Genomic DNA, 26634 nt, shown 5'->3' with positions numbered 1-26634 from the left:
ATATATTTGTGTCCCTGTGTGTATAGTTTTATAGTATTTTTCCACTTGTTCACACTTCCCTTGCTTTGAGAAGAGTAGGCAGAACTTGTGTTCTATGTTTAGTTTTATAGGATACAATAAGAAGGTTAAAACTATAAACAGGTTATTGATAGTATACTAGCTCCATTCCCTAGAGCCTAGACCTAAAAAAAAAAAAAAAAGTCCTGTAACTTTTTATCACAAATTTGAGAGATTAAGAAAACGATCTATTTGGGCAAAGGAGGTGGCATCTCAGCCCTTAAGTCACAGGGGAGTCGAGCATATGTTGTATTTGTCATCCGAAGGAGAGCGACCGTCTCAGGTGGCACGTCCCCTGTTGATCAGACCTCCGACTCCACGGTACCTTGCACTCCAGAGCAGGGCAGAGTACGAAACCTCCGCTTCCCGGACACGTGGGCGGGCTGGTGGGCAGGATTGAAAAAAGAGCCGGTGCTTGGTGAAAACTCCGCTAGGGACTATCCAGCATGGTAGTATCACGTGCGGACCGAAGCCTCGCAGCTAAACGCACTGCCGAGAGATGGCAGTCCCCAAGCCAGTGGGAGGGCGGCCTTGTCCCAGTCACCTGCCTCGAGCGCCCGTGTCGATGTGCAGGTCTCTCTCTGCCAGCGATTTTCCAACCGTTTTCATCTCACGGCACCCATAAACTAAGTACTAGAATCCTGCAGCACGCCCAGAACTATATTTTTTGCCAATCTGACCAAAAAAATAGGTATCATGTTGATGCATTCACAGCCGATGGCTCTAGTTGTATTGGCCATTGAGATTTTTTAAATTTGACCGTCTAAGGGGAAAGAGGTCAGCGCCCCCGACTACACGGTCAGGTGCAGTATCGCGCGTTTTAAAAATTCTCGGGGCACCAGGGTGCCCGCCGCGGCCCGCCGGGCGAAGACTGCTGCTCTGTGCCCCCCAAAGGCGGGGGCGCCCCTGCACACCTCTCCCGGGCCGGGTTGCTGAGTAGGGTCTGAAATAGAGTCTTGCCCCCGTCGTTCGTCTACACCAGTTCTCCTCTGGGTTCGGGCGTAGCTGTTTGTCTGAAAACCATGCACATTCTCTGGACTTGATGTATTTCTAAAGCTGTAAGTGAGGTAGCTTTTTCACCTGAAAAAAAAAAAAAAATCCAGGAGGCTTCCCTTCTCGTGACTGCAGGGAGAAGAAGAAGCCGAACTTCCCAGTTTTTAGTACAGTACGTGGTGTTGTGGTCGTTTCCTTTCACGCAAGTTTTGTGTAGGTGTGCTGCTTTTTATGTAATCAGTGTGTTCCTGGCAAGGCGTTGTGTAAATAATATTTTTGTAGTGTGTTACGTGACTTGGAGTGTAGAAGGCGAATTTGTACTTAAAAGAATTCTATGATTAACTCTTGATTTTAAAAAATTGTTTTGATTAAGTTCTCCATTTGTGGCTTTGCTCTTATTATGTAGAGTTTGGTCTTACGGTGCTGTTTCCTGACCCCGTTCTTCCAGTGCGGGTGGCTGCAGACAGGCCGCGGATGAAGCGGTACGTGGTGAGGCTGAACAGAGACGCCCGCACCGCCACACCAGTGTCTAGGTGCAAACCCCGAGACCTGTGAATGTTTCCTTCCTCGGCGGGGAGACCTCGCGGGTGTGGTGAGGTTGAGGATCCTGAGATGGCAAGGGTGCCCTGGCATATCCGAGGGGGCCCAGTGTGAGCACAGGGTGCTTCCAGGAGGGGGGCAGGAGGGTCGGAGTCAGAGAAGGTGGCGTCGTGAAGAAGGAAGCAGAGGGAGGGAACCATGGGATGAAAACAGGGCCTGGAGTGTTGCCATTGCTGGCGGGGCCGAGAGCCAAGAAATAGGAGCAGCCTCTGGAGGCTGAGGACAGGCGCTCCCTGAGAGCACCCAAACGGAACACCGCTCTGGTTTCAGCTCCGCAGAACCCAGTGTCAGACTTCCGACCTCCCGAACCGGGAGAAGACAGATTTAAACCATGAAGTTTGTTACTTTCTTCAGCAGCAATAGGAAACTGATGCATCTTGCTTAAGATTGGGTAAGCCAAGAGATCATTTTACCCCAGGCCTGGGTAACTGAGCATGATAACAATGTAAAGCAGTAGAGTTATTTAAACCACTATTTTAGTAAAAAATGGTAACAAGTGTTGTGCTCAGTAGAAGTAGACCGGCGTCCTCTCTAAGGAATCCAAGAAGACATTCCTTTCTGATCTCGGTACCAAGCCTAGCTCAGCCGGTTTTGGCCAACTGTTCTGTTTCTCGCAGGGGTCCTCTGATGTGGGTCCTTGGGCAGAAGAACGCTTTTATCAAGTTGGTGGCCAGAAAGCTTCAAATCTCAGGCCTGCACCACATGCAGTTGTGGTCTGGCATGCATCTTGAGTCTCTTCCCGGTACCATTTTTCGTCTCTATACTTTCTGTCTTTCTTTCTTCTTTTGTTAGGCTGTAGTTAATCCAAGTAATTTGCCTTAAATATTTTCTGGACCAAGGTAGGGATTAGGTAAATATAGAATTAAATAAACACACACATATAAACTCCTATATACACACCACAAATAATAAGGAAAAAATGGCAAGACACTTGATTTTTCTATGAAGCTTTTTGCTTCTTAAATCTCCGTCATGTGTTGTTTGTGCTATTTTTATATTTCCCGAAAAGAGGAGAAAACCGAGGTCTCTAATTAATAGCACTTTTGGTTTTAAAGAACACGTAGTGAGACATCAGTAAAATAGAGGCATGCTTGCAAAGAAGAAGTCGAGTGGCGGAAAGGTAGAGATTGCACACAGGTCTGTCCTTGTACCAGGCAGTTTTCTACATCATTGGGGTATCCAACTGCTACCTGGAAAATTTAGTTAATTTAGCCCTGGCTGGCGTAGCTCAGTGGATTGAGTGCGGGCTGCGAACCAGGCATCATAGGTTCGATTCCCAGTCAGGGCACATGCCTAGGTTGCAGGCTACGGCCCCCAGCAACTGCACATTGATGTTTCTCTCTCTCTTGCTCTCCCTTCCGTTTCTAAAAATAAATAAATAAAATCTTTAAAAAAAAAAGAAAATTTAGTTAATTAAAGTGCTCTGTCCTCTAAGCCATCAGTAATCTGGAGTGGAGTTATATATGTTTTTCTTAGAGGAAAAGCTATTTAAAATATGTAATAAGGATAATTATTATGAGACCTGAAAACTCCAAAACTTAGAGGATGGGTAGAGAAGGGGTCGCTGGGAAAGAGCACGGAGCAGGGACCGCGGGAAGAAGCCCAGGAGCAAACCGTGGAGCACTGTGCTGGCGTGGAAGCACGGAGAGATGTGCCTCGCGGGGTGTTTGTCGGGTCGGACTGATGGGTCAGTGCCCTTGTCAAGAGCAGTTTTGGTGGAGGGTTGGTGGGAGAAGCCACCAACCCTGGAATGGGCTGAGGAGCGGATGCAAGTGAAGATAGCTTTTGAGAGACCTGTTTCTGGAGGGGATTAGAGAGGGACTTAGCCAGAGACGAGTGTGGGGTTCGGAGGTGGAGGTGTTGTTATTTGTTACTAAGATGAGTGATACTAGAACATGCCTAAATACCACTCGCCTGGATCCACGACAGAGAGAGAGAGAGATGGAAACTACACGGACGAGGGGATGGCGTCAAGGTCCCTGACAAGGGGGCCGTGGGGCTGGGGTGTTTGGCGGGGAGTGGCCTCTGGTGAGAGAAGGCTCGCTGTTTCTGTTATAACAGGAGGGAGGGTAGAGAGGATACAGATGCATTTGCAGGTTTGGGGCCAGGAAGATACGGGAGTTTTGAGCTTATGGATTTTTTCCCCTTTTCTATGAATTGTGAAGAAAAGGCACTTCATTATTCAAAAAGAAAAAATAGCTTTATTGTTCTTTTAAAAAATTGTTATTCTGGCATTTTAACAGTCTTAGCTATGGCCCCGACCAGTGTGGTCAGTTGGATGGGCATTGTCCTGCAAAGTGGAGGGCCGCTGGTCTGGTTCCTGGTCAGAGCACATGCCTAGGCTGTGGGTTTGACCCCTGGTCGGGACACATGTTGGAGTCCGCCCCGATCGATGTTTCCCTCTCTTTCTCCCTCCCTCCCCCTCTCTCTGACAACAAATAAACAAAATATTTAAAAAAAAAAAGTCTTAGCTGTAGAAAAACACACAAAACTTACGTGCTGCAAGGCGAAACTTTGCGGAGTGTTGTAGAACACCTTCCAGGAGGGTTCTCAGGCGCAGCCGCCAAAACGCGTCTGTGCCCCACAGAGGTCAGCTCCCTGCACGTGTTCCCCGGGTCGTGCCAGGATTCGGGTGAGCATAATGTGCTTTTTCTTCTTTGTGAAGTGTTGTATATTTAGTTCAGCTCTTCTCAGTTCAACTTATTGGGTGCACATACTGGAGAAAAAAAGGCTGTTTGTTCGTGCTTTATAAGCATTCGTCTTCTTACTGACTCAGTTTTCGCATTGGCTCAGTCCTGTAATCCTCAGATCAGCTGGATAAATCAACATGCTGTTTTCTACACCGAAAGCACGGTGAGGCTGGCGGGCGAGGGACCCTGGCGGCAGGGAAAAGTGGGCAGCATTGTTGCAAAGTACACAGATATTAAATTTAAGTTTGTTCTGCCTCTAGCAGGGGGCTGTCCAGAGACGTGGTTCGAGGCCCAACCACAAATCTAAACAGCTTCAGAACAGCTTACCACCTGGCAGCTGAGAGGAACCTCATGTGCTGGCTGTTGAGCTTATCCTCAAGCTTATTTTCTAGAATGGAGCTAATTGGAGCCTGCAGACTGGGGCTCAAGATTGTAGATTTCCGAGTTATATATATATGTCCTGCCCAAACTATTCTGGGCAACCCCTAAATTAGAGCTTATCTGGCAAATTGTTTATAAATAATGTATCCCCCCGCCCCCACACACAAAAAGAAAAAAAGCCAAAATAGCAGAGGGAGGGTTTTTTTTCTCACTGCATACCATTGTCACCTTTTGACTGAAACTAAATTAGTCTAAGAAGCGTATGTTTTTGTAAGGTTGAGTGAGAAAAGACATAGTTTTATGAATTTAAAGTTTATAACTTTATTAGGTTGGTCCCAATAAATCAGGTGCTAAATACCTATTTTATTAGGTGCTAATTTCCTAGTTAGTATATTGAAAACAAACCTAACCGTGTCAAGTAAAGATGATTGTTGAGTTGGGTTGCGCTCTTCCATCTCTTTGAAATCTTCCACTTCCTCCCGAGAACTTGATTTTTTTTTTCTCCCCTTTCCCTGATTCTCAAACTCTTCTGACCACAAACGCAGTTGCATCTTGTTTAAAACAAAACAAAACAAAACAAAACACAGTCTATGGCTGTCTAGTTTTTGCTCTTTTTCCTTTTCACCAATTTTTGAAAGAGCCGTTTGTGCCAGCTGTTTCTGCCCCTTCACCTGCCGGTCACTCGGATGCGTGTGACATCAGGCTTCCCCTTGGGCCACTGCGCGGAACCGTCTCTCTGCAGTGACTCACGTCTCCCTGGCGTCCTCGCCAGGCGGGAGCGCCTCCGCTCCGTCTCACTCAGCCTTCTCAGAGCAGCGGGTTCTCAGGCGCAGGGACACTGGTCTTCTGCTGGCGCCCTGTCAGGGACTGCGCCGTCTCCCCCTTTCACTGGCCCTCTTCCCTCTGCTTGTCTCTTAAATGTAGCTAATCCGCGTCCGCCTTCTTTTCTTGGTAACTGGGGCATCGGATATTGTCATGGCTCGAACTGCCATCCAGGTCTCTCTCTTCACTGAGATCTCTTTCTTGAATTTTTATCAGTCATTTCCAACCATCGACTGAACGTAAACCATTTGGAGAGCCCACGGGCACCTGGCCCTCTCATGGTGATGTTTTTTTCTCCAGCCTTCTGTCTCTGATCCGGTGTCATTGCCAGTCTCCATCCTGCCAGGGCCCTGCCTCTACCTCGCATTCTCCCTGCCCACCAACTCGCTCTCTCAGTGCTGTCACGTATAACTCTGAACTGTCCCTTTACCTGCTTCTTGTTCACCGTTACCACGGCACACTCTTAGTTCAGTGTCGGTCCTAAGGGTAGGCGCTGTCATTTATTGCGCTTTATGTGTTAGGTACTCCGCCAAGCATTTTGCGTGTCTCGTTCAATTCTTACCCCACACTTACGTGACTGGTATTGCATGTGACGCCCCTGGGGCACAAGCCCACTGCCCATCTGCTTCAGTCCAGGGTCCAGCCGTGGCAGCGCCGGTTCAGCGTGGGCACCCACTCGCTTCAGATTGATGGCATCCAATCCCAAGCACGCCTGCCGCCCGTTTTCACTTTCTGCCCCGGGGCTTTGGCTCCAGCTCCAAGGTTTGGGCCGCGGGAGCGAGCTGGCTCGGCAAGTACAAGCGCACGTCCCAGACGCAGGGTGTTCGCGTCCCACTGGGGCAGCTCCCAGCTAGTGGAGGACGGGAGTCGGTCGTAAATGCTTCTCTGTCTTCATCCTGGAGCAGAAGAGGACGTTCTGACAGGCACTCTGTACGTTCCTCAAAAGGTCCAGAGTGAGTCTCGGTGATCGTGCATCTTTGTGTTGGCTTTTCCTTCTTTCCAGTTTCAGTCTCCTGAGTTCCTCCTCACGCCTCCTCTCTGGGGTTGCCTTCCAAGTTACATTGCTGGCACGTGAGTCCCAGCTAAGACGGGTAGTACCAGAAGTGGCTCTTGAAAGCACAGCTTGGACGGGATGTCAGAGTGGATCACCGACGGGTGAGACTGCAGCAAGGACACCCCTGCTGGTGGCAGGGGCGGTGATAACCCCGGCGTGTGTGACAGAACAGTCACTAAGGCTCCCTGCCCCCTGAGGGGGACTGGGGCTGGCGTGCATGGAGGTGAAGGGTTGGCTTATGTGACAGCTCTAGGACCTGAGTGGTATGGGGACAGTGGTGATTATAAGGACTCTGAAGGTGACTGACCTTTTTCTGCCAGAAGGCCTGTAGACAAGAGGGTGACAGGCTCGGGCCAAGCAGCGTTCAGTGCAGGGCGCGCGGGGAGGTGAGGGGCTCGGGACAGCATTGGAGAAGGTCCGGTCACTTGCAACGATAGGATTGCCGATGCTTAAAAACAGGCCCAGATTTCCTCTTTTTAAAAAAAATTTTTTTTAAGGTTTTATTTATTTATTTTTAGAGAGAAGGGAAAGGAGGGAGAAAGAGATGGAGATAAACATGGATGTGTGAGAGAAACATCGATCGGTTGCCTCTTGCACGCCCCCAACCGGGACCAGCCTGCAACCCAGGCGTGTGCCCTGACCAGGAATCGAACCATTGACCCCTCATCCTGCGGGATGACGCCCGACTGAGCCACACCAGTCAGGGCACCTACATTTAATCTTAAGGGTGGAAGAGCTGTAGATCTTGTGTGGATTTGTACTGTGTTAACTGAGCTACATTGGAATTGGGTTTTCCAGAACTCTCTTCTGGGTTCTGCGTTAGCACAGGCCACAAGAGACATTTAGAGTGAGCTTTAGAAGGCAGAAGTGAAGCAGCAGCCACGACTGTTTTTCACGCAAAGGTTGGTGCTAGGCGCCACGGCCGCGCACACACACTCGTTGCTGATCTGCTGGGCCGTGTTGTTGGCACGGCGCTCTAGCCAGGCCTGCAGCTCCTCTGGCTCCTGTGGGATCGCTTCCATCAGCTCCTTAGAATCCCGGCCAGTGTGTGCAGCTTTCCCGCGGGCCCCCACATCACTGACGTTGGAGGCATGACGGTAGTGAGAGAGAGTCATGGGTTCTCATTTGTCTTCACGGGTTCTGGCTGGGCTTTGGAGTTCCAGTTTGTCTTTGCTTTTTCCCACTCCACGTCGACCCCTCCAACTGCTGGCCCTGCTGTGTTCAGGCCCAGGCCTGGGTGCAGAAGCTGCAGTCTACACAGACAGCTCAGCTGACTCCCGCAGCTGCGGAAGGTGAAACCTTGTTCTGTACTGCTCATAGTGCTTCTGCCTTTCTTACGGATCCTTGGTAGGTGTTAAGGGCCAAAGTCGAGGTCCTCATGTGGAATGAGTAGGACCCCAAGATGTCAGATGGGCACATCTGGGTGGATGAGCCTGAGGATCTGGAACTCCTGAATTTTCCCGAGTCCTTGGGACAGGCGGAATCAACACCTTGTTAGGAAAGAACAGCCTTCCCTTGTTTGCAGACCACGCAGAGATCGTGTTGCAGTGGGCGTCTCACAGGATGGTGCTTGTCCTGCTTCCGTCTGCCCCACCACCAAACCCCTGTTCCTTCCAGAACAAGAGCTAGACACAGTCCCAGCGTGTGGGAGGACGTGCTCAGGGAAGTAATTCCAGGACCTGGTCAAGTACGTACTGATAGGAATAGGAGGAACGTGCGGGCGAGTGGACTTGAAGGTATGGGACCAGGAGCGGCAGAATAACAACAAGGCTGTGTAGGGGAGAAGTTCCCAACGTGGGAGCATGCTTCACGTCTCAGGCGTTAACGTGCCGGTAACCTGGTCCTGATATACGGCCGAGATGGCTTCTTGAAGCTTGGACATGAATACGACTTACAGTAGGTTAGGTAGACGTGTAAGAATTGCTTTGGCAGAGTGTTGAGGTAAAACATTTCAGAGAAGAGAGGCTGTGAGAATGGATTTATTATATGAGATGGGAGAACACTGTTTGACCATGTCACTTAGGAGAGTTCAGAGAACACACTTCATTCCCTAGGGTGATGCTGAACACACTGGTGAAGGGAAACAGGATGGGCTTGATAGGTGGTACCTACGCGGAGCCGGGTTCCCTAGTGTTCATAGACACGGTAGGATTCTGGCGTAACAGAGGCCAAGGTGGTGGTACTAACCGGCAGGAGCAAGGTGGGTGGTATTGCCATGATGGACCAGAGGGCACTCAGCGTGCCCTGACCCACAGAGCTCGGCGGCAGTGCTGGGCCCAGAAAGAGGGCCAGCCAGCCAGGGTGTTACTTGACTTGTATGATTAAGACCGTCTCTGAGGGATCTGAGTCTTCGGTTACCTCGCTCTTGTTGGACTGTGGTTGCTCTGGATGCCTCTTCAGCGTTACTCAGCAGGCGTGGAGGAGCATAGTGACTCCCTGGAGAGTAGATAAGCTCCTTCCTGTCACCATTATGTGATGGCTGTGCCAGCTCCTCCCCGAAGACCGAACAACCAGTGTATTTCTTCTCTAGCTTTGTTGAGGTATAATTGACATATACCATTGTGTAAGTTTAAGGTGTACAGAGGAATGATCTGATACACGTATATCCAATGACAGAGGCGGAAGGGAGTTTGAGCTTTATTCCGTCTGTTGCCTCTAAAGTACCCCCTTAAATTCTCTTCAAACGTCCACGCAGGCTTTGGCTCACTGGGTCTTGTCTCAAGTGTGTTCACTGCGCTTCATTCCCTTCCTGCTCCGGGGCTTCTGCAAGGCCCACTCAGCGGGAAATACAGGTAAGGGGGCACAGAGGCGAGTGCAGCCTAGGCGCCTGGAAATTCATGCTCAACCTAGGGGCCGGGAGCCAAGGGAGAAATGCTGCTTCTTGTCTTGGCACAGGCGATTCTCAGAGTTTTCTAGTCATTCCTTAGGGCGTCTTGGCAGGATGGAGCTCCAGGTGCCCACAGCAGTGAGCATCTGAATGAGGTGCCCTTGACCGGCTCCCGTTCCTTTCCGGTTTCACCCTCCTTGGTCCTTGACTCCTCCTGTCAATGTACAGATCATTTTGATGCTCTGCTTTTGGGATGAATGCAGGCTCAGGTAAGTACTGTTAGAGTGTGTGTGAGTATGAGTATGAGAGAGAGAGAGAGAGAGAGAGAGAGGCACTATCTGTCCACATGTCTACCAGACTACTCGTCGATCTGTGCACGCATGCATCCATCCGTCCATCCATCTACCCAGTCAGTCACAAATTACAAGTAACGGGGTGTAGCGTGGTAAAAATAATTGCTCTGCACAGCGTTGGTAAGTGGTAGAGCTTGAGCTCTAAACTGAGTTCATCTGAAGCCCGTTCTCCTCTTTCTTGGTTGTACTACCTTCCCGCCCATGAGGATGAAATCCCAGGCCTTAGCCAGCCTGTCCTTCAAGTCCGCAGTGACTTGGCCCCACCTGCCTGTCCCCAGGAGTCGTTGCTAGTTCTCCCATCTAAAGTCGTCCCATGCATGTGCTCATCCCTTTGCCAGTAAGATTTAAAAGTCCTCGAGTGATATTTACTCTTCTCCTTGTTATTCTGTAACTTAAATACTATGATATAAAGTCAACGCATCATACGTTATATGATATGGGGAAAGAAAAGGAAGGGAACATATATACTTGTCATATACACATACACGCACAAACTTATTTATAACAAAATAAAATAAGGAAGAAATATTCATGACACCTGCAGTCTTCTTTTCTGAAACTGGTCACAAGATTCCCCCACCACTGCCCTGTAGGGATAGCCCAGCAAGAAGCAGCAGCCTCGTGACTGGCTACTTTTGGGTGGTGCTTTCCTGGTGTGTAGAACCATCTGTGAACCAGGCCTGAGTCTTGTCTTTTCTGTCCTTCGGTCTTAGAGAATCCCTCGTGAGACTCCAGGTGCAAGCCGGGCGTGTGCAGGCCGTGAGAGCAGGAGTGGAGACTAGTGGCATTTGGGCCACTCGTTCGCGTGGTTGACTCGTGCCCTTGGGGTCCACTCTGCCCCACTTCCGTTCCATGATGGCGGGCAGTCTGAGTTACAGTCCGCTACCTTAAATACTAGCGCTGTCCAAAAACGCCCTCACAGAAGCACCCAGAATAGTGTTTGGCCAAACATATGGGTGCCCTGCGATCCAGCCAAGTTGACACATAAAATTCAACATCACAAGGAGCATCAGACAGTCGGTAAAGCAGAATAGGGACCATGGATTAAAGTATTTTACCAGTGTTAAATTTTTTGAATTTGCTTCTGTACTGAGGGTACTCAAGAGAATTTTTAGGACACACGCACTGAAGTATTAAGGGGTAAAGATGCATGAGGTGTGCAAATCACACTGAAGTAGATCAGAAAAAACAAGTAATGTGTGTGAGTGTGTATGTGTGTATGCATGAGTGTATGAGAACAAACAAATGTGGCAGAATGTTAAAAACTGACTATGCATATGGGAGTTGTCTCTTATTTTTGCAACTTTGGATTTTGAAATCATTGTAAAATAAAACAAACAAAAAAAGGAGTAAATGGCCAGGGAGCGCTATAATTGTGTTTAGGAGCACAAAAGGTCTGTAACTTTTTCTGTGGCAACATAATTGTGCTGGTACCCTTGTCATAGAATTGGGAGCATTGATTGCTTAACTTGGTTTTGGGGAATGGGTTGCACAATTCATGTTTGAAACAAGCAGAGCGGGGGACGGCAGGGGAGCAGCCCCTGGCTGTAGAGCTCCAGTGTCTGCAGTTCCCTCCAGAGCATTCCTTGACCTTTCCCTTCCAACTCCCAGACTGGGCGTCAGAGCGTGGTGGTGGTGGAGGAAGCACGGTTAGAGCTGAGATGGGAGGGAGAGGGTGGGACAAGACTGCAGGAATTTAGTTTCTTTGGTCCCCAGTGTCCACGGAATGACGTGAGATAGTTCACTATGAGTTAAAATTACCGGTAACATTTTTTAAGAAAATAGGATTATTGTTAAAAACAAGTTGGCAGTAGTCTTATGAAAATTTATAGTTGTAAGCACAAATTATTGAAACTGACATTTGATTCAAAGCTGCTCCATTTAAGTGCTAATAGAAACCCAGTCGTCACTATTAGCGGCATGTAGTCTGGAAAATACAAAAAAGAAAGGGTGTTGATGAAGTACTTTCTCACAATAGAATTAAGTGTGGAGGTGACAGTATAATTGCAGTGGAAAAACGAGGCTATGACTTAGGAGGAACAAAATGCTGTATTTTCTTCCATCAAATTGAAATCTGATCCTTGGGAGTGTTACTTTGGACTATGAGAAACTATTTTACTGCTTGCATGGAAGATATAATGTAAAATATATCAACAAATACCAAAATAATATTGCCTTGTAATGGGCTAAGTTTTTATCACTTATGCTACCTAATTTTTTGCTTGCCAAATACTGGAGCGTGACTTCTGTTGTGAACGGAGGCGCGTCTTCACCCAAGAACAAGGGGGCCGTGCGAGTGTGGACGGTGCGGCCCTGTTCTCTGTGCAGGTTTAGGTTTGAGCGCGATCCTCTTTAAACTGTCAGATGATTATAAACCGGCACGGAGGGAACTTGCTCTTGAAAACGTCTTATAAAAACTTTTATGCAATCCTTTTAATGTGCTATATTGTTCCTTAAGGTATCTTTTTCTTCACATTTTTGTGTATATTAACTTCAGTCATATGGCATGACTTGGAAATGAAGTATTCTAGTTGACTATTCTTTTAAAGCTCTGCTTTATAATAATTGCGAATTTTCCTGTAATTAAGCTGCAGTGAAATTCTTTACTGTCCTTTGGCCGTCTTTATTTGGAAATCCCGCAGACATTTCACATACTTATTTTTAATTCATGAAGTTTATGTTCACCAAATCTATACATGCGCACATACAGCTACACATTAGTAATATGCTATGAAACCATATGCTGTTATAGCAAGGACAGAAGAACTTGTAACCTTTCAGAATAATGCATTAATAAGTAAATAAATAAATAATCTGTTTTATAAAATTGAAGAACAACTTACTTAGATAACGTCCTGTAAGATGTATGAGAAATGCGTGCATTTTGGAAAAAAAAAGAAAAATAAGTGTTAGAAGCTTTACAGTACTATTTAGAAGTACGTGACTTTTCCGAAAAGTATTAACTTTGATAAGTAAATAGATTTGTATGCAAAACAATAACCAAATAAACATTAAGAAAATCCTTGTCGAATCTGAGCATTTCTTTATAATATTCATGTTTTGAAAATGTTTTCATGATTCTTACTTTCTAGTCCTAATTATTTTCTATAGAGGTGTAATTTACATACAGTAAAATTCATTCTTGTTGGCGTACAGTTGTGAGTTTTGACAAACGAATACAGTTCATGCAGAACTTTTGAAAATTGATCTTGTTTTTTACTCCAAGTACTTTCTGATATCATGATCACTTAAGGAGTATCATTTTACACTTCAAAGATGGAGCGATAGCTATTTAGAATATAATACTTTTAGTAATTTCCAAAGTTTCCACTTGGCTCTTAGTGTTATTAGTGAGTAAGAAACACATCGGGGAGCTTCCTTTCTCCTCTCCCTGATTGCAGCACCTCAGTCTTGCCTTTATTGTTTCTGGCCTCCAGTATGGCATCAGCCTGTGCATCGGCTTTGCTGTCTCCCGTGTGGATTCCTTTCTCCAGTAATTCATTTCCACACTGCTGCCGGTGGTCTCTTTCAGGTCCAGAATCACTTATCTTAATCGCCTGCCTAAAATCTTTCCCTGGCTCTCCATTTCCTTTAGAATAAGACAGATACTTTTTCCAGTGTCACGCAGTCATCTTCCAAGCCTCAGTCCCTGCCTGTGTCCTGCTGTGCCTTCTTTCCCCTGCCTTCGCCTGCGGTGCCTGCCTGCGCTAATTGCAGATTCCCAGATAAGCTATGAGCTGTCCTCGTCTTGGTGCTTTTCCGTATGCATTTCCTTCGGACGTGCAGAGTCTTCTGCCCCACTGTCCATCAGCACCTAACTCCCCCAAACCTACAGGTGTGGTAAGGTGGTCTCGTGCACTCTCCTGGTCTCGGTGCCTCACAGCTCTCCAAGAGTGCTTGTACCCTGGGGCTTTCCGCTTGCCTGTGAGTGCCTCCTCTGGACCCTGTGCTGCTTGGGGGCATGCAGTGGCCAGTGTGTCTGCTTCAGTCTTGCCAGTGCTGTGCACAATATCAGATACACGTCAGCGTTCAGAATGCTCGGTCAGTAACTAGACTGTGTGGTGACATGTTGGGTATGATAATTACATAAAACCCATGAAATAGATAAGGAGAAGAAGATGGATCTTCAGAGCAGTGGGCACCAGGGTCCCTAGAATGGCGGGAGCTGCCCTGGGGACATTGCCCTAACCGCAGGTTCACGGAGCCGTGTGAGTGTGGATGGTAGCCACAGCAGCAGCAGCAGCAGCAGCGGCTGAGAGGTCAGACAAGGAAGCGGCTTGACAGGAAATGAGAGGAAAGATTTGTTGGTTTTGTTCCTAAGAGGAAAGGGGAGGGAGAAAGGAGACAAGTCAGAAAAATGGTGCGAGGCCAGGAGCTAGGTGAGATAATGGCCTCGCCCCGAAGGGTGGAAGCTGGAGAGCGGTTAAGAATGACCTATTTTGAATAGGGGGTGGGAGGGCTTTAGCTCTGTGGGCTTTAAGGACCTGGCAAGCCCCAGCTACTAACTAGGATACGTGCGCCAGAAGATTGGAAATGAACGCTCAAAACGAGGGTGGCTAGTGTTAGTGTGGTGGGGTTACAGCCGTCCCCACCCCTGTGACTTTTCTGTTACAGGTCATAATAAAAGTTCTAAAATTGAAACATGTCTCCAGTGTCCTGAGGTGACCTTCCTCACAGCAGTACTTGGAAATCAGAAGTGAATGTTGATTTCTTAAATACTGAAGATGCTAGGAAGGGAAGGCGAAACTTATTACTGAGAAGAGGGAATTTGGGCCAATACTGAAACTCCTTTCTTTACCCAAAACAGGAACTTTCTGATGAACTTGCTAGGCTTCGTCATCCCCCACCCGCTTTTAAATGGACGAGCTACTGTCTCAAAGAGGAAAAAAAAAAGTACTTGAACGTTGGACAAGGTTTTGTGCAGACAATATTTAAGTTTCAGAAGCTGCTGGTGTTCTGTGGGTCCTAGATTTATCATAAACTGGGGCTTAATTATTGGAATCTCAGCTGCAGCAGCTTTATGTTCCTCGCCTTCCTGTTGCATTCACAGCTGAATCTCACATCACTTTTTATAATTGTTCTCCTTCCGAAATGAAGAGAAGTCAGAAAACAGCCGACGAGATAACGGTGTACTCCTGCAGTGTCCTGTATATATAACGCTGGTAATGTGCCTTGATAGTAGCGAATAGGATTTGATGCCGGATCGTTACCTCGTTGTTTTTCTTTTTGTGCCCTGACTTTGTGCATATAGCTGCAGTTACAGTCACAAAAGACACGTATAAACCCGAGCCACACTTTGCCAACAAACAGTGGGAATACAGAGACCTGCAGGAAGCTTTTCTGTTTGCTTAATTAGTGCATTTTCCTTTTGGGTGAGAGTATCAAGTTAAAATTGAGTTGCTGGGTGAGCACGGGATTAGGAAAGAGGAAGTTGGTTGTGTTTTCTAACAGATAAGATATACAGTCTCAGGAGCACTGTACACCTTCTCCTGATAGGCTGTTCCTTCCTAGGGGACCTGGTATTTGAAGCTACTGATTAGGTTGTGCCCTGGGAAGTGCTAGAAATACATTGCCCAATTTGGCATCTTGGCTTTTAGTTTTCATTTTGTTCAGTCTGTCTTTTTTACCCATTCTTTAAATATTTGCCCATTCTTTAGTTCTTTTGATTAAGAAAGTTGAAACCCTTCCATGCCACTTACAGTGGTTTTTATTTTGGACACTGTCATGGACCTCGTTTGATATTCTGTCGTATATTTTAGCCACGCTGATCTCTAGGCATTTCCCTCCCGCTTCAATGCACGGCCTCTTTGGTATTCCCTTCAGAGACCATTTGTGTCCACTGGAAAGGCTATAATCTTTTTTCCATCCTTCCACCTTAATATACCTTTATTCTTCCCTCTGTCCTGTAGTCCTTCCTTCTAACCGTCTCTGCCCTGGATCCCGTTACTTATCACGGCGAGAAGGATCTGCTGACGCCGTCCCTCCCGTCTCCCCTTGTTCCAGCCTTTCCCGTTTTTCCTTTTTTCGTTGGTCTTTTCTCCCATCTGCCTTCTAAGGCAGAAAACACTCACTATGATTTCTCTCCCATTTTCCCTCTTTTATAGCTCCATTCCTTGATCATCTATATTCATCGCTTGAAGTTTGTTGTTTTGTTTTTCCACCCCCATCCTTATACCCTGGCCTCTCTGCCTAGACTCGAAGATACAGCTACTACTTGGGAACAGCCTAACGGAGGAGCTTCACAGGGCAAAGGGGCTGGTTGGAGAACAGAGGGTGGATTGGAGAATGGGGACTTCCTCCCCGAGTCAGGGGTGCCACCGGCTGTGGGGGTACCACCATCTGTGTGCACACCAACCTGAAGCTCTCCGAACCATTGTTTAGGGGTTCTATGGAGGGCTTATTATGTGGGCATAATTGCTCAAATCATTGGCCATTGCTGATTGACTTCATCTCCGCTCCCCCCACCTCCCCTCCCTGCAGGGGGAAGGGTAGAGGATGGGGCTGAAAGTCCTGGGTTTTTTCTGGCAACCAGCGCCACTCCTTCCCACGCCTGCCAGCCCCAAGCCCTGAAGCTCTCCAGGAGTTGGACTCCCAGCCGCCAGTCATCTCAGTAGCATACCGAAGGCACAGTTATGGACCCTGGAGATTCCTGAGCTTTCAGGAGCTGTATGCGAGGACTGGGGACAAAGACCAAATACATATATATAAAATTTATATATATATATATATATATATATATATATATATATATATATATATATATATATATATATATATATATATATAAAATTGTACCACAGTTTGACCTCATTGATAATCATTATTTTATCAGGCATTCTGTCTTTTCTGGATTGCATATACTGTTCATCTTCTAACCAGTTCTCTGGCTCTTTTTCTTCTTGATCCCAACTCCTGGTCGTTACCGACACTCACCGTTTTGGGGGGGGGTCTCCTTAAGGGCTTTCTACTGCAAGTGTAAGCCATTGCCCCTCTCTTAATAACCTTGTGCATTTTAGGAGAGGAGAAGTATCTTTTTTCTCTACCTTTCTAAGTTCTCAATCAGGATTCCTATAACAAAAGACATTAACGAGGAAAGTATACACATTTATTTAATATAAGTTTTATGGGACATCAGAGCCTTCATAAGGAAATGAGCCGAAGAAACCGTTAAACCTGAGCATTTCCATGTTCGCTTTGCTGAAGAGTGGAAAATTGTGGAAAGGGGCGTGATAGGGCAAAGGGCGTGAGGTGAGCGTAGTAAATGGGGACCACTGTTTGCTCAGACTCCTCTCCGAGCCCTTGTCGTGGGAGATAAGGGTGCTCTTTTCCTCTGGTGGGGGAGGGCGCTTCTCACAGGAAGGGTTTGCGGCCTGCCTCTCGGGAAGGTCAGAGCCCTTCCCGCACACGCTGCTTCTCAGATTCCTTCCGCTTAAAGTGCTCGGTAGACCCCGGTGCTGAATTTGGGGGTTAGCATGTTCTGAACCCCGTCAGCATTCTGTCTCTTCTCTGCAGAACTCCGGTTCCTTGTCGATCTAGGTCGGCTTGCATGGCAGCCCTTTTAGGGTGTCCTGCCATCACTTCAAAGTCCGTGTCGAAACCCCACAACTTCCCCTTTCAGGCCCCCCTTTCCACTTCCCCTTTCAACAAAAGTCTGTGAGTTGTTGTTTCTGCTCACCCCAGACCCTCTGAGCACAAGTCTGGTTCACTGCGGCCACCCCTCCGTCTCCCAGCGTCAGTCCTCCTGCTGCTGTCCACACGGCCCATCACTGCCGGAGTCGTTTTTCTAAAACCTTACTTTCCTCTGGTCCAGAATCGGTATTGCTTAGGGGTTCAACTACAGCTAATTAACCTGGCATTCCAGGTGTTGAATCAGCGAGTTTCATGTACTTATTTGATATTATATTTTTACTGTTTTCCCCACATAAACCAGTAACAGCTAATTAGAACAGTCCTCTTGTTATTCTTTACTAGGAAAATACTTATTCCTACTTATGCTCTCACTCTAGCTAGCTCAGAATTCCCTAACTGCTGTCTCATCTTTGCCATTGCAAATCCTGTACTTCCTAGCTGAAGGCCGAGCACCTGTTCAGGTGTGAGATGAGTGAATGAGGGCCTGCATGCTCAGTGAGTGTTCCCAACTGGTTCTGCATGTTAATGACATTCCCTTCCATGTCTGCAGACTCCATAATCCTCTCTGTTAAATTGCATTTCTCACAGCTTATTGCAAATTTAATAAGTGATTAATTTATTGAATAAAATCTGGTATGTGAGCGCCTTAGTCATATATTTAAAAAAAACTTACTTGAAATGGCCTCAAAAGCATTATTTTCTTTATTTTTACTTTAATTGTAAAAGTGCTTTTAAATTAAGCCTTTTCTTAGTTTTGTTTTGTTTTTTTCCCTTTTCTTAGTTTTAACACAAGTGAACCAGTGGTTCTAATCATGTATTTGTACGGATTGTTTTCCTCCATAAGAGTGGGAAGTTCCAAGTTAAATCTTTCACAACTTAAAGAAATGATCATAGATAATACGCATTATGAATTAATTATGTATGCTAATAGAGTTGCCTAGAAAGTTGTGTGAAGAGCCATTTTTCAATCATAGGTTTATGGCTAAGATTCTGGAAGAATATGCCAAGGATTAATAATAATTATCTTTGAGTGGTAGATTTTCTAGGTCTACCTTAGGCCTATTTATATTGTCTGTTTTTAAAAAACCATGAATCTGGATTAGTTAATAATAATAATAATAATACAAATAACAAAGCTATCTAAATTTGGGAAAAAGACAATTATCCTATTAGTCTAAATTTATTATTTAAAGAAATTACAGCAGTCATATTTTCCCACATTGCAGATTACCATATTAATATTATGCAAAGAGCTGAAGGAATCTAGTTATAGTGTAAGGAACCAAATATTTTCTATTCATTGATAGTACAAGATTTTTTCTTTACTGTTTAATAATTCATACTATGGTAGGGAATCATTTAAATATTGAAATTTGTTTTGGGGGGAAGGTTTAAGATTTTATTTACTTATTTTTAGAGAGAAGAGAGAGAAACATCAGTGTGGGAGAGAAACATTGACTGGTTGCCTCTTGCATGACCCCAATATGGCCCACAATACAGGCATGTGCCCTGACTGGGAATTAAACCAGTGACTCTTCGGTTCACAGGCCAACACTCAATCCACTGAACCATACCAGCCAGGGCTGAAATTTGTTTTTGACAAACTTAAAAAAAAATCCATTGACTTCTTGTACAGTGATTTCCTAACCAGAAAGTATGCATTATAGGATAACACAGATCAAGAAGTGAAGGATTTTGATTTTCAATGGGGATAGTTCCGAATATTTTAATAAGAAAAAAATTGGTTAAAATTGCCTGTGAAAGCATTTAAAACAGTTCATGCCTACCTTTTCTAAATGAATAACCTTGGTAATGCATTAATGTAAAAAAAATTGTAAAAGCTTTTCATGAGAGGAGACAGTACAAGCTGACTAACAATAAGAGAGAGGCCTCAAATAGACCTTGAAAAGTTTAAAAATACTTGCTTTAGTCCAAGTTTACGAATATTTAAAACTCATATGATGTGGGCTTCAAAATAGATATCAGATATGAACAACTGGTAAGGTCATATTGTTATGCACTAATTAAATAGCTCTAGCCTCCATTTTTTAAGTTTGTCAACACTCTTTGTTATTTTATATATTTGCGAAGAGTTTTCATTAAGCATTGTTTCCGTGGGAAGGAGTTAATCCTTTTCGTTAGGACCTAGGGGCTGAGGGTGCGGGTTTTGGCGCCATTAAGCTATTATGGTCAGAAATCCAGAAAAGCCCGAACTCTCTGCCCAGCTGACCTGCTCTCATCCCTCAGGAGTCATGAGGAAACTGCGCAGAACAGGGGCCAGGGGGTTCAGTGTCACGTTGGAAAAGCTGTGCCCGCTTCCAGCACAAGCCAGCACTCATGGAGAACTTCTCTTACGTGGAAGCGGCACCGGTGCGTGCAGTTTCGGCCCAAGCTCTAAGTGAGGACTTCTCCCCCCCTCCCAACCCCATCTGATTATGATCTCGGGGCCCCCATGCTGAGGTGTGTGCGTTAGAAGGTTGGAGAGGAGAGCAAACGAGTGAGTGAACACCAGGTTCCCAAACTACCTCTGCGTTTGCCTACTTAACGACTCTATATAGTGAAGCAGTGCAAGAGAACTAGCCATTCGGCCCTCAGGGTGGGGCGGGTGGTCAGCCCAGGACAGAAGTTTGAGGCAAAAAAACAGACCTGGTGTGGATCCACCTACTAGTAACTATGCCCAGTCAGAATGTTGGACTCTGAATACTGGGGTTTCTCTTACCTTGGGGGAGGACTAGACAGGGAGGCGGACAGAGGCGTACCTGGCACAGGAAAAGGAGCTCCGACATCCGCAGTAAAACCCCATTCGCTTTTATGTGAGAAGGAAGACGGCGGCAGGTCTCTCTCAACGTGGTACGGGCCTACTTCTGGTGCAGCCTGCCCCAGGCATGCAGGCAGGTCCGTACCATACATACGATCAGAGTATTGTTTTGGACTTGACTAAGGCATGTGATGACTCAGACATAAAGGAGATTTCCGTATTGGGCTAATGCTTGTTTCACCTCGAGTGTGAAGTAAAATATGTAAATAGTTTAAGTCGCATTCTAATAAATATTAGTATTGTTGCTGGGAAGTTTGAGCTTTTGATCTTAGGTTAACAGTTTAGTTAAGAGAAATATAATTTATTTTTAGACCTTCTTGCTTAAAAGTTTCTAATTACAATGACAAATAATAGCGTAGAGATGAGAACCATTTGGACACCTAGACTCACATGCTTGAATGTGTATTTGTCACCGCTTAGGATTCGATATAGTATCATATTAAACATTTCCTTTTATGTGTTTTATCTTTAACACAATGAAAAAATCTTTATAATTAACAAATATTCCCTCCATGCCTAAATACGATAGAGTTCTCTACTCTGTATAATACCAGATGCTCCAATACAATGGTAGATACGTTTGCCCAAACCCACAGCATGTCCAACACCAAGAGCGAACCCCACTGTAAACTGCGGACTTTGGGTAATGACGATGTGCCAGTGCGGGTTCATCAGCTGTAACAAATGTCCCGCCACAGTGGGGGTGTTGATAATGCGGGGCTGTTCATGAGTGGGGGCAGAAGGCCTATGGGACGTATACGTACCTTTTGCTCCATTTCGTTGTGACCTAAAAGTGCTCTAAAATACAGTCTGCAAGCAATTAGATACTTCATACCTACTAGAATGGTTACTATTAAAAAGTGTAATAGTACCATGTCTTTAAGAGGATGTGGAGCAAATGGACCTCTTGTATATTATTGGTGGGAATGCAAAATAGCGCAGCCACTTTAATAGCATGGTATACTAGTATCTTATAAAGGTAGATATGGCTGTACCGTATATGCAGCAATCTCCTTTGTAGGTATTTACCCAGGAGAAGTGAAAGCATGCCCACAAAAATACCTTATTATAACCCAAAACTGCATACAATGTGAATCTGACCAATATAGTCCATCAACTAGTGAATGGAAGAGCAGGCCGTGGCATATCAGTGCTATGGAACACTACTCTGTAGTAAAAAGAAATGAAGTAGTAACACACAAAAATGTGGACGAAACTCAAAAACATGTATGAAATTCGAGAAAAGGTAAAACTTTGATGAGCGGAATTAGATCATTGGTTGCCTGAGCCCGTGGCCTGGGAATGGGTTCAAAAGGATGTCCTGAAGTTTCAGGACGACGGACTGTTTTGTGTCATGGTTGTCACGGAGACTTCACAACTGTACCTAATCACCCCAAATTATCAAACTGTTCATTTGAGTGAATTTTACTGTGTGTAAATGATACCTCAATAAAACTTAAAAATGACAGTAGTGGATTTCTGGCACTCAAATATCTTCAGTTAATTTTCACTTTGAGAAAAATATTGACCCATGAACTGTTTGTGTTTTCTCATCACTTCAAAAGCAAAATAATAAAAAACTAAAATAAAACTAGGGTTAATGGTGAGTAATAGTGTTTTTGTTTCAATGCCAGTAAAATTATAATAATGATTTTTTTTTAACTAAAAAGGTTGTTTTCCGTACCTTCAGAGCAGAAATGCATGAACTGGAGGAATGGCCTAACGATCCCAGCCAGTAGCTCTGAGGACCATTGTCAGGGTCATGGTCTCTTCCCTGCCCTATTGCAGTTCCAGCTGCTAGGTCCCCCAGAGAGATTAAGACAGAGGGCAGAATGAAGTAAAGGAGGACATCACGACAAGCTTGATGTGCCATGACCATCTCTGGTACCTTACCCCAAACCGAAACCTTGCCTTCGGTGAGCTGAGCTGGACCACGTGGCCCTGCTTAAGATTTACCGGTCACTTCGCCCTGAGCAGATCCTCTCTTAGCCTGTTCACTGGAGTCTCACCATTCTTAACAAGAGAAGGCCAGGAACAATCAAGTCTAGAAATAGATCGAGGCCAAAAAGAATGTGTTTTTATAAGCCCAGGGTTGCTCTTTGCAAGCCCAGCATCGGGTTTTCTTTCTTAGGCCCTGGGGCTTGCGGCGTCAGAAAGGGAAGACCCTCTCCCCAGCTTTGCCTTACCTCACCAGCCAGCTGGGAACAGTATTGACAGAAAGGCAACACACAGAGTAAATCAGCTCTCAGCACCAAGCCACAGCGGGGAGAATCCAAAGAGAACATACCTTGAAGAAAACAGAGCTAACGTCTCATCCCCTGGAGACCTTCCCCACCACCTCCTTCCCTCCTACCTCCTTTCCCCAAGCACAGATGGCTCCAAGCCTTGTCGGTTCTTTTTCCTGGAGGCTAGGAGTTCGAGGAAGCCTTGAGTTACCCTTGCAGGCAAAGTGTCACTACTTTATGTCAGAAACAGAGTGGTCGAGGTGTAGTAGATGATGAATAAAACAGCCCTTCGCAGATCATCTGAAAGATCTTTGTGAATGACCAGGGTTCCCCAGGTGGTACTTTGTGGATCAAAGTGGAATTAACCTGATCTCTCTAATTTCCTTTGAAAGCAGTTCTGTGGCTAGTGAAGAAAGGCTGAACGGGTTGTGTATCAAAAGATAGTTCCTTATCTTCCCAGGCCAGCTGCAAATGCAGACACGGGGGATATTAATACAGGGTGTGGACAGGAAGTAAGAGATGACTCCTAACTGTGAGAATCAGCAGTAACAGTTTCTAACATGTTCAACATATGACTCTTCAATAATGTCTTCGACTTTAAACATTTTGCATAATAAAATGACAATTCAGTTAGAAGAGAGTCAAATCATTCTTTCAAAAGTGGTGGTTTCTGTGAGCTTGGCTCTCTGCTGCATCTACTCGGCATCTTGCAGGAGGACGTGTGTGCACTTGCAGATGCTGCTGCATCTGTGTCCGGTATTTGCTTTAGATCTGGATTGGTGTCGGGGGAACTTGAAGCAGGCCGTGCACACTGACCTGTTGCCACTGTAGCGTTACGCGTCAGTAGTCAAACTCTTAGAAACGGAAGGTAGATGGTGGTTCCCAGGGGTTGGGTGTTCAGCAGACATAGAGTGTGTTTTGCAGAATGAGCATGTCCTGGAGCTCCATTGCAAACAGAGACACGCAGTTAGCACCACTGTATCGTACACTTTGAAATGGTTAAGACAGTAAATTTCATGTTGTGTTTTCACCACAACTTAAAAAAAATGTTTGCAGTTAGTGAAATTTGGAAAGACACTGAAATTATTTATCTCCGTGAAACTTTTAATTCTAAATGTTCTTAGATGGGTCTGATTTTCTTGAAAGTCTAGTCCCGAAGCGTTAATTTATTTATAGACATTTATAGCAACACTTACTGGCACACAGCAAGCACTGTCAAAATTTAACTTATTTAATCTTTACCACAACTCTATGAGGTTTTGTTTTCTTTTCTGCCATTTTACCACAGACATTTTCAAATATATAGACGATTTGGAAGAATTGTGTGTTGAACACCCTCACACTCTCTGGATGCTCTAACATTTTCTTGTTGTGCTTTATCACCTCTCTGTCCTTATCTATATGCAAACATTATCCATCTTACTTTTTTGTGAATTTCAAAGTAGACTGCAGACGTTAATACGCTTTGGGGGTAGGTATTTTAATTATCCCCATCTGATACCAGAGGGGCCTGAGACACAAAAAGCTGAGTAATTTGTTTAAGGTCACACGGCTTTCAAGGGGTGGAAGGAGGCTCTGGACCAACCTGCCTCGACCACATCTACAGACAGCTGCTGGCTCACGTAATCCTGATAGGCGTCACCATAAAACATAGTTCTGTGGTCCAATACATTTGACAAATGTAGTATCTCAGTCTTGCAGATTCCCGTGTGTATTTTCATGGTACAGGATCTGTGACATTTAGCAGTAAAGGAACCTGTTTAACTTTGTTTAAGAAACAATTTTTGAGTTTATTTAACGTGAAGGAACCTTTTCCCCCCAAATCTAACACGGCTTAACCACCCAAGTCAGAAACAGAAAACATTGCTGTTATCTTAGAAGCCCCCGTGGGACCCCCTCCTATTGCTGATCCCCTTAATTATTGCTTTTTTTTTCCTCTTTGTTTTTTAGCAAATTTAACAGGACATGCAGAGAAGGTGGGGATTGAAAATTTTGAGCTCCTGAAGGTCCTGGGAACTGGAGGTAAGTCTTGAGTTAATTCCTTTTGGGAAAAAGGTACTTGTTATTCCGATGAGAAAGGATTGATATTCCAAGTACAGAAATCAGCTAAAATTTAAAAATCATAAGGAATCCAGCAGGAGAGCTGTCAAAACACATGCACAAATGATCCGTAGAAATGCAAAAGGCAGAGTTTGAAAGAATTAGCAAGGATTTAGAAAAATCAATCTCCTTTACCTTGCTGTTGGGAATGTAAATTAGTTCAATGTTCACATAGGAGGCAATATTTTTCAAAAAACACTAACATTTATAGAGAGTTTGCTGCTTGCCAAGTCCTCTGCTAAGTCCTTTATACTGATTGACTCATTCAGTTCTCACCTCACTCACCTTTACTCATCATCGTTTTGAATCATGAAAATTCAAAACCCTTCAGAAACCTAACAATACGAGTGTGGTTGAATGGAACGTGGGTCTCTATGCTCCGTAATCCATACAGTGGGATCGAAATGATCTGTACTTACTAACATTTTTTAAAGCTCTCCATAACGTAATGTTACCAAAAAAAAAAAAAAGCTACAGAAGGAATGTACCATATACCATTTCCATAATGTAAGAAAGTTCTATGAATCAGTATCTACATGTGTGTATGTATGTAGAAAAAATCTCTGCACTATGCAGCCGGTTAATAGCAGTGGCTGTCCCTGGGTGGCAGGATTTTCGATGATCTTGATTTTCTGCTTTATACTTTTCCGTGTCTGCTGAAGTTTTGCTGCTGCTCTCTTGCTGCCTGAGAGTCAGGGTCTCGTGGGTGTCCAAGACCCCTGTGTTTGGAAGAGCCCTACGTTTGGCTTAATGCTCTGCACTCACTGTTCTGAAATTTGAAATAATTCATGGTCAAGGCACCCCACTTTTCCATTTAACACCGGGCCCCCCATAACATAGCTTGTCAGGAGTGCACCGAGTCTCCTCAGCTCTGCCCCTGCGGTGTGTGGTGCTGCAGCCGCCCTGCTGTGAGAACTTGCGCTTCACTGTCCTCCCTTGCGGTGGAGGGGAAAGCGGGACTTTCCCTCTCTTTTCCCATCAGGCCTGTGCTCTCTCTCCCTGGAAGGGGAGAGGGAATCGCAGAGGATGGATCTTTTTTTGTCCCCCCTGAAGTTTAGCTTCACGCTCTCCAGGCCAGTGTACCTCCGAGCGGGTGGACGGCTGCTGCCCACCTGAGGGTTCTGCCCGTTCCTTCCTTCCAAAGTGCCAAGCCTTGTAGCCAGACAGGTGTCCTTTCTTTAGGGCTTCTCCAGTCCACCTCAGGCACCGCCCTACCATTCTCATGAATCTGCACGTTTCAGTCTGCAGCTGTAATTTGTCTTTAGGTCATTTGTTATTGAGCTGTGATGCCTGGGACCTGCCACAGAAGGTCTTCATAACTTCCCTGTGTAGTTTAGCGTAGTGTGGAGGGCCAACCGTAACAGCCTCCATGAGTGACCCTGGGTTTAGTCTCATCAATTAAGCATTTATTGTCAGCAAGAGTATAGCGCAGTTGTCAACTTGGGGATTTTACTGTGCATTCTGTCCTTCAGATCATTTGTAAGGATGTTATTTTTTTAATTGCTCACCCGCCCTGTCACTGAGAAATCGTGTTTTCAAAACAGCAGAGTAATTCTGTTATCTCTACCTTTGTTTCTTATTTCCAAGGCAGTATCTGCTTAAAGGGGAAAGAGGTCCACAGTCCTCTGGTGACTCAGTTCCCTTAGAAATAGTGTCGGTGACATCTCGGCAAAAGCTTCTTGAGGTCAATTTATATTAAAGTCACAGAAACTGTTTTGTCTGAATGTTTTATATTTTAATAGCTTTATTGCAATAAATCCATGTACTTTATAGTTCACCCATGTACAGCGTGCACATCAGTGGTTTCAGTACATTCACGGAGTTTCGCAGCCATCCCCACCATCAATTTTAGAACATTTTCCTTACTCTAAAAAGAAACCCTTCAGCTATTACATTTTCAGACACACGAAAGCCAAGTGTGTTTTACACCAGTAGCTCCTCACTTGAAAAAAAAAGTGATATTAGGAGAGTTTCTGAGATGCAAAAAGGGTTGGTGAGCAAAGAAATCCAAACAGTATCATCTATGTAAAACCATGGTCGTAATGTTGAAATTGTGGGGTTAAAAAAGCAAACTAAAGCATTAGA

General features: G+C 45.3%; 1 protein-coding gene across 1 annotated transcript in view; it reads left to right on the top strand.

Moving 5' to 3' along the window:
• Positions 1 to 26634, top strand: part of RPS6KA5 (ribosomal protein S6 kinase A5) — a 128009-nt gene that overhangs the window by 8267 nt on the left and 93108 nt on the right. Inside the window, exon 2 of the mRNA XM_045823281.1 lies at positions 24400 to 24471. Coding sequence (XP_045679237.1) covers positions 24400 to 24471 — 72 coding nt within the window. The remainder of the gene's footprint in view (positions 1 to 24399; positions 24472 to 26634) is intronic.

Source organism: Phyllostomus hastatus, unplaced genomic scaffold, assembly GCF_019186645.2.
Source record: "Phyllostomus hastatus isolate PE091 unplaced genomic scaffold, TTU_PhHast_1.1 phas_scaffold_501, whole genome shotgun sequence".
Lineage (NCBI taxonomy): Eukaryota > Metazoa > Chordata > Mammalia > Chiroptera > Phyllostomidae > Phyllostomus > Phyllostomus hastatus.
This window is presented reverse-complemented; position numbering and strand designations above follow the sequence as displayed.